The sequence below is a fragment of the Amblyomma americanum genome, chromosome 3 (assembly GCF_052857255.1).
Source record: "Amblyomma americanum isolate KBUSLIRL-KWMA chromosome 3, ASM5285725v1, whole genome shotgun sequence".
Taxonomy (NCBI): Eukaryota; Metazoa; Arthropoda; class Arachnida; order Ixodida; family Ixodidae; genus Amblyomma; species Amblyomma americanum.
In genome coordinates, this window is record NC_135499.1 from 22562884 (window position 1) to 22576648 (window position 13765).

The 13765-nt window shown below is 50.6% G+C and overlaps 1 protein-coding gene across 12 annotated transcripts in view; it reads left to right on the forward strand.

The window, feature by feature from the left end:
* Positions 1–13765, forward strand: part of LOC144124478 (uncharacterized) — a 254597-nt gene that overhangs the window by 117833 nt on the left and 122999 nt on the right. The window contains exon 2 of one of the 12 annotated variants that reach the window (XM_077657164.1): positions 7478–7579. The exons of the other annotated variants lie outside the window; for them this stretch is intronic. Coding sequence (XP_077513290.1) covers positions 7478–7579 — 102 coding nt within the window. The remainder of the gene's footprint in view (positions 1–7477; positions 7580–13765) is intronic. 12 annotated transcript variants of the gene reach the window in all.

Genomic DNA, 13765 nt, shown 5'->3' on the forward strand with positions numbered 1-13765 from the left:
CATACTCTCCTGTGAAGGTGTTACTTAATGACAGAAAGGTTCAACTACCAACTCCGATATCTTAACACATAAGCACATAGCAATGTTATGAGCTGCGGCATTACACAATTCTAACCAGTTCACGACTCCGCTCTGTTTACGCCATTAGTCCGACTTAGCTTTCCGATTTCGCAGCGGATATCGGCCTTCATGAGTCATACCAAGTAAGTCTGTGACCCTTTGTCTGCTTTGAGACTCGCGAGGGCTCGTGGCAGGAGCCTCTCCTGGCGTTATCTGCGCGGCAACCTCGCGCGCTTCTTCTTCTTCTAGCAATGCATGAAGTAAATCCGGTGGCATTCCGGCCGTCACCTCTGGTGCCTGCCGAACAAATGCAGGAGAGGGCGTTTCTTGCGAACTATCTGCGCGCTCCGTTTCACTTCTGTCCCCATCAAAATCCGCGCTTTCCCTTTCCTCATTTCGTGAATACTGAACCGGTGCCTAATTGAGGCGATTCGCGTGTATCCTTATCAAGCGCCGGTTCACGTCTCGGACTCTGAAGTTTACCGGAGAAAGCTTCTCGACAACCTCGCACGGTCCTCTCCACTTCGTCAAGAACTTACGAGCTTGCCCAATCTGCCTTTGGCTGTTTTCAATGTACACGCTGTCCCACACATCAAACGGCGCGTCTCTAGCACTGCGATCGTGCACCTCCTTCCTGCGCTTCGCCGCTTTCTTTAAGGCCTCCTTTGCGATGTCCCTCGCCACTTGCAAGCGCGATTCTAGCTCAACCTTATAGTCGTCCAGTGAAGCGTATGGGACACGACGGGGGCCCTCTGGCACTTCACTAGGCTGGTCCGGGTCTCGGCCGTAGAGAAGAAAGAATGGCGATTCGCCCGTGCTCTCGTGTGCTGCGGAATTGTAGGCAAACATTGCATACGGGAGCCACAAGTCCCAGTCCCGCTGGTCGCGCGAAACAAAATGCGACAGGAAGCCGGCCACGGTTTGGTTCAGTCGCTCCACCGCGCCGTTGCAAGCCGGATGGTACGGTGTTGTCTGCTTCTTAGCGATCTTAAGCAGCTCGCAAACTCTCCTCAGCTGCGACACGAAGTTCGTTCCCCGATCTGTCAAGAGTTGCCTCGGGGGTCCATGTCGGAGCACGATCTGTTCGACAAATGCTCTTGCAACCGTGTCTGCCTTCTGATCTGGGAGTGCTACCGCTTCCGCGTATTTTGAAAGGTGATCGACAAATACTAAAATGTACCTGTTTCCGGAAGTGGTCGTGGGCAATGTACCCATTATGTCCATACCTGTCCGCTCGAAGGGAGCCGAAACCTCACGGAATGGCTGAATTGGAGCTGGTCTTCGTCCCTTGGGTGTTTTTCTTTCGAGACAGGAATGACACTTCGCACAGTAGTCTCTAACATCCTGTCGCATGCCACTCCAAAAGTACAAACGCTCCACACGCCTGCGTGTCTTCGCTAAGCCAAAATGACCGGCGCATGGCGCATCGTGAAACGCGCGAAGAACCCTTTCTGTCCACGACCGAGGTATGACGACTCTCTCCCAAGCGGTTTTCTCTGGTCTCCCTTTCCTGGTTGGCCTCGTGCGCCGACACAGGGTGCCGTCTTTGCCAATGAAATAACCTAGCTGTTCGGGGTGAGACGGTGCGCCCTCTAAGCTTTCGATTATTCGCTTGAGGTCAGGATCTTTGCACTGCTCTGTGCGTAATTCGGCGGGGTCGACTACGGGGACAAACTCATCTATAGTTGCCACGGCAGCTGTGCGGCTGAGTGCATCAGCATTCAGATGTGTCTTTCCTGACTTGTGCTCCACTTCAAAGCAGTATTCCTGCAGGTGTAGATTCCATCTAGCGAGTCGCGAGCTAGGGTCCCTGACACTCATCACCCATTTCAGAAGATGGAAGTCTGTGACTAGCTTGAATTTGCGGCCGTAAAGGAAGCATCTGAAGTGCTTTACTGCCCAGACAACGGCGAGGCACTCCCTTTACGTAGCTCCGTACTTTTGCTCTGTGGGGCTCAGCTGTCGGCTAGCAAAAGCAACGGGATGTTCTTTGCCCTCGATAACCTGAGATAGCACGGCACCAACTGCGAACTTTGACGCATCTGTGGCCATAACGAAGGGCAAATTAAAATCTGGGTGGCGCAACAGCGGTGCACTCATTAGCTTCCTTTTCAGGGCCCCAAAAGCATCCTCCGCGTTTTCGTCCCCGCGAAAGGCGACATTTTTGGCTGTTAAGGCGGTGAGCGGCTTAGCGAGCTTGGCGAACTCCTCTATGTGCCTTCGGTAGTAACCGATCAGGCCGAGAAACTGCCGGACCTGGCGGACGCTAGTCGGGGATGGAAAATCCGAGACACACCTTAATTTCTCAGGGTCCGGTCGCACGCCGTAGCTGAAACAACTTGCCCGAGGTATTTCACCTCGTTTTTGAGGAATTGGCACTTAGAGGGCTTCAGCTTGAGAGCAGCTCCTCTTAGTCGCACCAAAACCTGCTCAATATCGCGCAAATGGTTCTCAAAACTGTCACTGTATATGATTATGTCATCCATATACACGAAGCACAGCCTCCCCAGAAGACCTGCCAGGATGACATCAGCGGTTCTCTGCCAGACAGCAGGGCTGTTGGCCCGACCCATCGGCATTCTTTTCCATTCATAGTGCCCTGAGGGCGTGTTGAATGCCGTTTTCTCGGCATCTGCCGGATCCATTGCTATCTGCCAGAATCCCGCCGCCATGTCCGCTACCGTGAAGTACCTGGCAGAGACCAGCTGAGAAAGCGTCTCCTGTATATTGGGGATGGGGTATGGATCGATGCGAGTTACGGCATTTAGTTTGCGGTAGTCCACTACCAATCGATACGAGCCATCTGGCTTTTCCACCAATAGTGCTGGTGCTCCCCAGGGTGACTTTGAGTGTTCGACAATGCCGCGATCAATCAGGTCCTGCACCTGCCGCTCCATCTCCTCACGTTGGGAGTAAGGAATCCTGTACGCACGCTGGTAAACGGGCGATGAAGTGCCGGTTTCTATCCTGTGCTTTATAACGCCACAGCAGCCCAAATCCAGGTTGGACGCGGCGTATACCTCCGAGTGGTCGTTCAGCAAACCAGCCAAAGCCTCCCTCTCCCTGGATTTTACGTGAAAAAGATCGAACGACGCCTTTGGAGCAGCCGAAGGACTAGCATGCTCTACAGTTGCGAGTACCGTATCGGTGGGCTCACGTTTCTCTATCGCAGAGGTGAAGAAAGCCAATGTTTTGTTCTTGGGAAGGCTCAGTGGCTGCTGGCTACAGTTAACCACCCGTAGGGGCACTCTGTGGGCGTCATTAACTGTCACGAGACACGCGGCTGCCTTCAGGCTATTGCTGAGAGAGTCGACCGGCTCAAGCACTCCCAAGGCGCCGCTCTCTACATCTGAAGGCACACACGCGTACAAAATGTGCTCCGACCAAGGAAGGACGACCGCCTCATCGACCAGCCTGACGGCAACCCGCGAATATACCTTCTCCAATGATCCCACTGTTTGACGGGTGTCAATATCGGTAATGCGAATCTCAGCCCCTCTCCTGTTCAAAAACGGAACTTTTGAGCCGCCCGCATTAACTTCTTCCTCAGAGAATGAGACTACTACCTTCCCTTTTATCAAAAAATCCTGCCCTAATATACCTGACACTCCGTTTGGCAGAGACAACCTGTCCGGGCATACGTAGCAGGGGTGCTCCAATGCAATTCCGCCGAGAGAGAAGTGTAACCGGTAGAGTCCACTTATGCCAAGAGGATCCCCCGTTATGCCTACAAATTTGGTTGCCATACCACCAGACGCTTCCAACACCTCGCGGTCCCCCTTCCTTCGAAGCGTGTTAAAATTGCTCTCCTTAAGCAATGTCACCTTTGACCCCGTATCTATCAACAATTCCATGCAACAACCATTTAACTTGCAACGCACAACAGGGCATGCCTTGTCGGCCACACAACCCACAACCACCTCATCATCAACTGCTCCCTCCCCACGCTCCTCAGGATGGGGGGGACTATCTAGTTTTTGGTCTCGGTATCTGGAGCCCCGCTGTAGGCTTGCTTAGGGCGTGTCTCGCCTGCTTCTCTTTGTGGCTCCCCACGGCGCACGTTTTGGCAGCACCTGGCGATGTGTCCGCGACCCTGGCAAGCGAAGCATACGATTTCTTCAAAATCTCGCATACCGCGCCTGTAGCTTTGTGGCGGTCTCCGGTTTCCAGCGAATGGGCGCTGTTGAGCGCGCGCTTCAACCTGGCGTTCCACCTGCTGAGATAGCAGCTGTTCTAAGCGATCTAACCGCTCTGTCAAGAGAGCAACCTCAGGGTTGAGCACCGCTCTCTCTATGACGCGTACTCTCGCTGCGGATGTCGTTAACGCCTCATTTTGTTCCTCATCCAATGCGGCCGCCACGGCTTTGTCGAAATTGCTCGGCTTGCGCGAGAGCACGAACCGGCGCACGGGGTCTTGCAGACCAGCCACGAACAAAGCGGTCATTTCCTCTTTAAGTAAATCCTCCGCGTATTTCTTCTTTAGCTGGTCTCCTTCCTCCTCCCTGCTTAACGTATCGCGTGCTAGGCGCTGAAGCCGCGACGCAAACGTTCGCACGTCCTCCCCTACCATCTGTCCGGCGTCACGGAACCTCTGTACCCGCACGTGACGTGGTTCAGTGTCGAAATGCTCAAACGCGAGCTTCTTAAATTCCGCAAATGTTTTTGTGGATTTTACCTTTTCGTCTCGCCATGCAAAATGATGAGCAGCTCCTGCCGTCTTACACCTCGCCATTCCCAGCATTTGAGCATCGGACCATCCTCCCATTTTCCCAATCTCTTCTAGCATGGAAAAGAAATCGCAGATTGGAACCCCTGTCTTATCTCCCGTAAACGTCGGAATGACGCTTCCTAATGCCAGCATGCTTGCTCCGAGCGACGGCTGTGGAGTGGGAGCTCCCTCAGATACAGACATTTTTTTTTCGCTCAAGCCCTCCGGTGCCTCAAGCCTCTCAAATGGGGGTAAAAGTCCCACAATCAGTCCCGTGATTCCCTTTTGATTACAATTTTGAAGTCATGAATGTCGCAGCATTCAGAGGACATTTGCTTTTGAGACCCCACTTCTGACACCAGTGTGACGACCCCCCATAATGCGCAGGTCCACACGGGACGGAGAGGCAAAGAGACACCGTATGGCTCAGTTTAAACAAATAGATATATTCAATAATTATACATGAATATGATTATACATCAGAGGCTGGGGTATCCGAGCTTACGTGCCGACGACTTCATGGGGACGATGGAGGGGCTCCGGAGTTGAGCTCGAATGGTTGCTGGCAGAAGCTGCACGCCGTCGGGCTTCGGCGCTGAAGGCCCCCTTGGCGAACGATGTCGTCCTGAGCGTTCTTTCTTCCGTACTCCTTGTCGATTTTTATATCCTCTTATCCCCACATTCCCTAGGGTGAGGACGCCCACGCCTGAGTGGGAGGGGCCTAGGGCTTTCACTTGGGCGCACAAACACACCACCGCACTTATGGTCTCGCCCCCGTCACGTGTTGAGTCCGAGGGACAGAAGGTTGTCGTCGAGGTAGCGTCGGCTGTGGTAGACGGTCTATGGCCCGCTGACGGTTCCCGCGGGTGACCGACCTCCGTTCTCCATCAAATGACACTCGCCACTCAAGGTCGGAACGCGAGGTCACTAAAAGGCCGGGAAAGGGGTTTCTTGTCCTAGGATGGGCTCGGGAGTGTTGGTGATTATGCCCGCCGTCTTGTGACGGGGCCAGGCCCTGCCGAAACGAGGCCCTTTGTCCCCGGTACGGTTACGGCAATTGGGGAAGATAACGCCCGTCTCCCCGCGGCGGCGGCGGCGTTCGACACGTGCCGACACTATGGAAAGGGGGTCCGGTTGTGCTTAAACCCCTTCGTTTTGGTCGTTCACTCTCAACGAGTATGGCTCGGTAATTGATGATGCCCGCCGTCTTGTCACGGGGCCAGGCCCGCCGAAACGAGGCCCTTCGTAGCACACACAAAGAACGTCACACAAAGGGGGTCCGGTTGTGCTTAATCCCCTTCGTTTTGGTCGTTTACTCTCAACGAGTATGGCTCGGTAATTGATGATGCCCGCCGTCTTGTCACGGGGCCAGGCCCGCCGAAACGAGGCCCTTCGTAGCACACACAAGGAACGTCACACTTTAAAGGGGGTTAGTTGGTCGTACATCTTCGCTTAGGGGTGCGTGAACATACGTGGCGACGTTACAGAACAAGCGATTGGCCGAAATGGTGTGACCTCATCAAAGGCGGGAAAATACAAGATGTTATTCAGTAAATAGTCCAAGTATAAAGGAATAGGATTAAAACTGCGATGCTTTGTTGGCATTACTTGCACGGAAGTGCCCACGGTAAGCTATTGAGAACTGTGCAGTTCATATGGACGGGAGACATAAGCGAGTTACGCTGACTTCGAAGCAGACGTTGGATTTTTCAGCGCGGCAAGACTGCTTCACCTCGGTGTTGTTTCGAGGTGTTCCCACTTTGAAGCGATCGACAGCATGAGCGCAACCTTGGAAACTTCTTCCAGCAGAAGTGCACTGAGGGAAGACTTGGCAAATAAAGTGGAACGCCGCGGACCACTAACAAGAACGGGCAGTTAAATGACTGAAAATCAGCTAATTGTCAAGGGGTGTGTGTGTTCCGATTATACGAAGCTTCTTGGCATATTCTAGAGTTGTGCATGCAAAGGGTGATTCATTTGCAATCTCGAGGCTATATAGTCTTTCAATTCAATGCAGCCGGCTTTGCTGTGAATTAAGCTACGGAAGTGGAGAGGAAATAACGGCACCGCCTTCAATTAATACAAGCAGAGAGTGGTTGCAACGTGGTCATCTGCCCATGCACTAAAAGCGTGGATAAACTTTCTCTCCAAGCGAAGTTACGGTAAAAGGGCAGATTTTCCTTTACCGGCGGCGTGGAACATGGCGGTGCTGCACAGAGCGAGCTTGGCCTTCCTTCGCTCGCTGCGTGTAGCGCGAACTAAAGACGAAAGGGCTTTCCCGCACAAAGAACGACTTCCTTTCAGAACCAGATTCCAATATCGTATCCTGATGCAGCCTAACTGGACGCCAATTACTGCCGTCACTGAAACGTGACAGAGGCCCTGACTAAAAAAATGGCGGTGGTCCCTGAGGGCCGACCAATAGGAACGGGTGTTCAGATTGAGAGCGTTTCGTAATTCGCAGCCAGAAATTCCCTTTCGAACGCACGCTTCTTATATGATGTTGTAGGCATGTGTCCGTAAAACCAAAATGTATGAGGGCTTTGACATATCGGTATGCCGAACCTACCTAACTCTGTCGATTCGCAACGTGTGAGGCTTAATATTCCTAGTATGCGCTTTAGAGGGGGCGAAGTGATGGAATAATTGCAACCCCATGTGGTGCTTCGAAAAGAAAAAGAAAGCTTGAACTGACACCCTATATCGCAGGCTGCCCTTATCCTGCTTCGCCTCCATCGAAACGCGGCTACCACCGCAGGCAGCAGCCCGGGCCATCGATTCTCAAATGAAGGTGTCATCGGCATCGCCACGGTGACAATTTGCTCCTCTTCCGTACGGTTGCGCTTTCCTGCTGACCGCCTGCAATGTTTTGCACTTCAATACTAACGTGGTAACGTTAAAGCTGACCCTCGGAGCAAAAGCCGCACGCGTTATCACGCTAATTCAACTATGCCGCGGCGATAAGCTGTTACTAGACACAGATCCGGTTGATATATAGGGACGCCGTTGCTAACCACCTGCTACTCGGCTCGAGGCATCGGCAGCACGGAGCGAAATTTTGGTTCATTGGTTCGGACTAGCGTAGCAGAGCATTCGCTCTAAAAGAGGCTCGAAGACGGATGCGTGCGTGCCGTAGCGGTGCGAGTTGCGAAGGAGGGCCAAGTCGCTTCTAACGCTAGTGCGCTCAACTTCCCTAGGCTTGGCTAGGAGATTCAACCTTCTTTTCTTTTTACTTGCTTCTATGACGTATTCTGTGATCTGTTTTTCTTCTCACCCGGCGAAGTGTTTCTCGCAACGGCGCTTCAGGCGCAACCATATCACGATTTAGCACCTCAGGGATATCCTAAGTGCTCTGACATATCATCTCGGACATCATACGACGTTAGCTCAGGGCGCGTCTAGTCATCACCGATTTTGAGCGTCGCGTCTAAGATGGTAATTCTGAGATGTGCATCGAACGAAGGCAATAATTGCTGCTCGTTCCAGACGAACTTACTGGAATTTTGGGTTGTTCAATGTAGGCAGAACTTCAGAAGCCCTGGCTGCTCTCGATACTGGAAGCAGACCGTTCGCAGTGAAGAACTCATTATAAGGGGAGTATTTTATTTATTTATTTATTTACAAATATTGTTAGCCCTTGCGGGCTCTTACAAGGTGGGAATGGGAAAATTAGTCAATACAACACAGTTCCAGCTGTTTTACAAAGGTTACAAGTGAATATGTTTTGTCAAATACGCGTCGGTCAAGGTTATACCATTCTATACATGTTTTAGGTAGAAACTAAAACTTATACACATCAACTCTCAGCATGTACGGCATAACTGCAAAATGATCGTTAGTACGCGATGACAATCTTCTGGGCGGCCGCAAGTACAAGCTTGAATCCAGATTGAACATTTTGTGATCAAGCTGATTAAGAAAAAGCGTACTTCTTTTCTTGCGTGCACGAAATATGTGTCGTGGGCTTTGGAACACAGCACGTAACAGGAGCCGCTGTCGGTGTCAAACATGTTACCGTATTTACTCGAATCTGACCGCTATTTTTTTTTTACGATAGCGATGCCTAATTAGGGGGAAGGGGTGCTTAGATTCGAGAACTCGAAGATGACCTCCCCCGTTTCCGGAGTGATATCTCGACGAGACTGGTGCGAGGAGTGCCGAAGTGACTCGTATAATGAATGACTTCCCACTTTTGTCGTTGAGAATGTACTCTTTTTAAAGCCACTGCTTTTCTCAGCGTGTGGCTCAGATATGCACCGTCTGCAGCGCTTCCCTTGGCAGCGCGCCAGGATTCTGCGCGGCGATAACATCATGGCGTGCTTATCTTTTAACGCGAAATCCTGGAGGGAGGGGGGGGGGGGGGGGTCACGTGTTCGGCGAACTTGGCAGAGTGCAAAGACGACGTGTGTCCTTGACAGGAACGCCGGCGGCTTGCTCGACGACACACCCTTAAAAAAAGTCAGTAAAAAGTAACTGCAAGCAAAATATTAGTAACTGCAGCAGTTACTACTTCTCGTGCACCGTTACTAACTTTTCACTGCCCGTTACTACTTAGACCCACACTCTTAAAAAAAGTTAGTAAAGAGTTAGTAACTGCAAGCAAAATGTTAGTAACTGCAGCAGTTACTACTTCTCGTGCACCATTACTAACTTTTCACTGCCCGTTACTACCTAGGTACACACTCTTAAAAAAAGCAGTTAGTAAAAGGGTAGTAAAAAAGTAGTAAGTGCAGCAGTTACTAACTGGGACTGCGCGTTACTATTTTCTGCCCTCTTCTAGGTATACATTGTAAACGTAGCCCTTGCTACCTTCTTACTAACTCTGGTTGCTAGTTGCTACTTAGTAACCGTTCCTTTAGCCCTAAAATATACTCAAAGAATATAATTGACGCAGACTGTCGCGCGAATAAGATTGTTTTGTAATTAAACATTTCTGCAGGGGCGTGTGGTAAGGCAGACTAAGCTGCTTTTACGATCTCAACTTCATAATTAGCGCTTATAATTAGAGTTTATAAGACTGAGAAAGGTTTAGCTGTGGAAGCGCAGTGAACGTGGGTGACTCTTCCTTGTTCGTGCTTTTCTTGGATTCTGAACCTTTGTGTGCGCCCGGCAAGTTTGCTTGATGCCATCACCTCGCATACTTTGTACATGTAATGCGCAATAATCCTAAACCTAAGTGTGTGATTTACGGCCAGTGCGATCTAACACCTCTGACTGGTTTCGAGATTTAGTCGAATTGACTGTGTCACTGTTTCTTTTTTTGCGGTTTGCACAAGTTAAGAAACATATGCGAAAATATCTGTTCATCTTTTTGGTAAATACCACTAGCTTCCCGTCACTAACTGCAGGTAGCAGCCGTTACTAACTCAATGGGTTCGTAACTGTTACTAGCCTTCCCGTTACTAACTGCAATTACTAACATGGTAGTAACATATGTGACAAGCAGTCACTGCCCCAAAGTTAGTAAGTTCTACTACCTTTTTTTCTAAGAGTGCAGAGTGGGCAAGCGTGCTTGGCGGCTTGGCACGGCGTTCTTCCGCCCCCCCCCCCCCCCTCCCCAATAAAAAAAGGAGGGAGGCGCTTAGATTCTTAAATTCAGGGGCAAACTTTCTTTTTGAGAGAGGGGGGTACGTGGATGCTTAGAATCGGTAAAATACGCAGTCTATGATGGCCGCACAGCTTTACACGTGTTTACAAATCTAACGCCAAACAAACAACCTAAAAATGTCCACACAGGAGGTAAGAAGAGCTGAAAATAAAACTTGCCGGAGTAACTAAGGCAAATTGCTCTGCTGTTGAGAAATCGGCGAAGCTTAGCCAAAACTACAGTTTTGGTTTTACGGAAGGAATGCAAGCGGGTCCGAAGAAATCGTCCTGCCACTTGGTTCACAAAGACGGCCTGGTGGCAGAGCATGCGAGTCACTGAATGTTTTTCGGAAATACATTATCACCACAAATTGCTAGGAAAGCAAAAATCAAAATTTTCTCCATTGCAGCCTCACCCATGTTATTAGCAACAGTCGCCAAAAAGATCATCGATCACGTGAACACCCCGTGCCGATTGCTGGCGCCAACTCCGTTATCAGGCGAGGCGCCGGGCCTCAAAATGAAGGCCTCGAAATGCTGCTCAAGACAGCATCCTAAAACGGCAGCATGGCAGCTGCAGGGGGCAGCCGCCAGGTGGCGCATCTGTTGCGTTGCACGGGGACCATACATCCGAGGAGCAGCGCCGAGGATCTGCACGTGTGCGGTCACTGCGGCAGGAAGCTTCTCGAGCAGGAATAATTGAAAGAGTTGGCAAGCTTGAAGAACACAGTGGGCGCGATGAAAAGAAAGATAGCAGCAGTAACGGAACGGTGAGGAATTTGAATGGCGCAAGGGCGGATGAGCGAAACTTCCAAGTTTAGCAGCAACGAAATGGCGAAAGGTGGGCGTGCGTTGAAGGAGCTGTGTTACTGGCTGTATTACTGAAGGAGGAGTTCATGCAAGGTCATCAATTGTTTGGAAAAATAATAATTGTTTGTTGGGGGAAAGGAATTGGCGTAGTAGCTTTCCCGTACATCGGCGGACACCTGAACTGCGCCGTAAGGGAAGGGATAAAGGAGTGAGTGAAAGAAGAAAGGAAGAAAGATGTGCCGTAGTGGATGGCTCCGGAATAATTTCGACCATCTGGGGATCTTTAACGTTCACTGACATCACAAAGCACACTGGCGCCCTAGTGTTTTGCCCCCATAAAAACGAAGCCGCTGCGGTCGGGTTCGAACACAGGAACTCCGGATCAGTAGCCCAGCGCCCTGACCTTCGAGCCACCGCGGCGGGTAAATTGTTTGAAAGAACACATTTCTTGCTCTCAACCACTGCGCTGAACCTGCACTCTAAAGGAGTCCACGCTGAGCAAGCATTAATATCCTGACCTTCTTATTTGAGAAGTGAGGTTTCCGCAGGCTTAAATATCGTGCTTACCAGGCGTTATTACTAACTGCACATTTATTAGCAACTGCACATCACGATTTATAGGCGTTATCACGTGTTCTTCTCCACGCTTGGCACGAGCAACAGCCATCTGTACCCATGATCCAGGCGTGAAAATGGGCAGGATGTTGGGCACCCTCCAGCGAGACCGATCTCGATACGCAAAGATGTTTCGTGGTGTCAAGCGAGTCCATTCTGAAACTAGGAAAGGATGCATTGCAGCACCATTCGCGCGCGTCGTAGCGAACACAGCCCATGAACGAAATCGTCTCTGCAGGAAGACCTGCCGAAAATAACCAACAGGAACTCTCGACGCGGTGCACACCAGGTTTTCGCACTCAATGTGTTGTCGTGTGCAATGTGTTTTCGTGTGTAAAGAGCGAGCGGATTTTACACGGTCAGGTATACCAGCTGGGGTAAAATTTCGCGAACTTTACGCAAAATGCAAAGTCCTTGCGAGTGAGAATTAGTGAGCGCTGCCTCGTAGACCTCGTCATTCAGGGCTCCCTGGCCGTCGCCACATTGTTTGCTGGGCTTTTGTGTGCACTTGGCGCTGGCGCGGTGGAGTCGCCACCGAAACCGGTTTGCAACAGCCTAGAGAGTAGGCATTTCCATTCATTTCCTCGCCCGGTGGAAAGGTGTATGGAGTGTAGTTAAAACTGTGACCGCCGTTAACCATCGCGGTCTATATGTTAAGTGCACACCAGGACAAAGCAGTGCCATTTACGCCCCGGTGGCCTTACACGGCAAATTGCGCATCCTCGTCACACAGCTTCATTCTCTGCACCTGTGCTGTAGCGCCTTTGATTTGCGGATGACATGTTTCGCCCCTCTTTTCCGTACTCACATAGTCGGATACAACCCAAGAACGAAGTGGCAGGTGCCCTCAAAGGAGGCCCTCCTGCCACTGGCAGTTGATTCGATTAAGCCGTCGTTATTCCCCATTAATCTGCCATCCGCTGCGATTTCACGTTAGCCGATCCAAAGGGAAGGGGGATCACTGGACGCCATTGGCTGGAGGGGCTCCTTTGAGGGGTATACGCCACTTAGTTCTTGAGTTGTATCTGACTATAGTTAGAAAGTAAGAAAACAAATAGCAAACAGAATGAGCAGCAGGTTTATCTGAATATTATTAGGCAACATCTTTTCCTTAAAAAGTCTTGGTAAATACCATTACGACTACTAATGTCACTAGGCGAGGTGGAGAAAAAACTAGTCTACACAGATGCACAAGAGCTATGCGGTGTTCAGAGATTAGAAAGAACCTTTGTTTCCGGTTCAACACCGCATCGTCAACATGCACTAAACAAAGGCGTTGCTCATTATGAGCAAGAACGCACGCGACCGCGTAGCGCAGTGAAGGGTAGGGTGTCACAGGACACGGTATTCCTACACCCCTGCCACAAACAGAGCCGAACGGGAGACGAGTGTTACGATGTCGAGACCTGTAAGTTCTTTTAGTTAAATTCATACCACTTGAGCATCCGCAACAATTTCCTTCGAAATTTTGCCGCAAATGCCTCTTCATAACGTATAGCGTACGAGAAACAGAGTCCTCAGCGTCATTCGGAAATTGCCTCCAGATGAGGGAATGCTCATAAACCAGGCTATCATCATCATCATCATCAGCTGACTACTCCCACTGGAGGGTAAAGGCCTCTCCTACATCTCTCTAATTCTCGCTTCCCTGAATATCACAGCATAGAGGAATCCTATAGCGTTAATGAGAGGGTGGCGGTTATCGTAATTAAGCTTAATAAAGGTACAAAATTAAGGTCTCAAAGACGTAGATGACCGCTGCGGTGGCGTAGAGGTAGAGCATCTGCTTCGTGTGCAAAGGGACCGGGGTTCGAATCCCGGTGCCGCAGAATTCCCCGCACGAAAAAAAAAAATCTGCGTGTCAGCGCAATTACATAACTAGACACCGGTTGCGGCCAGATCTGGATGACCACTACCGAGGGCGCACTCCCTCACCGGAGCAGGATTTGCTCACCCTGGTGTAGTAGTTGGCCACAACCTCCTCTA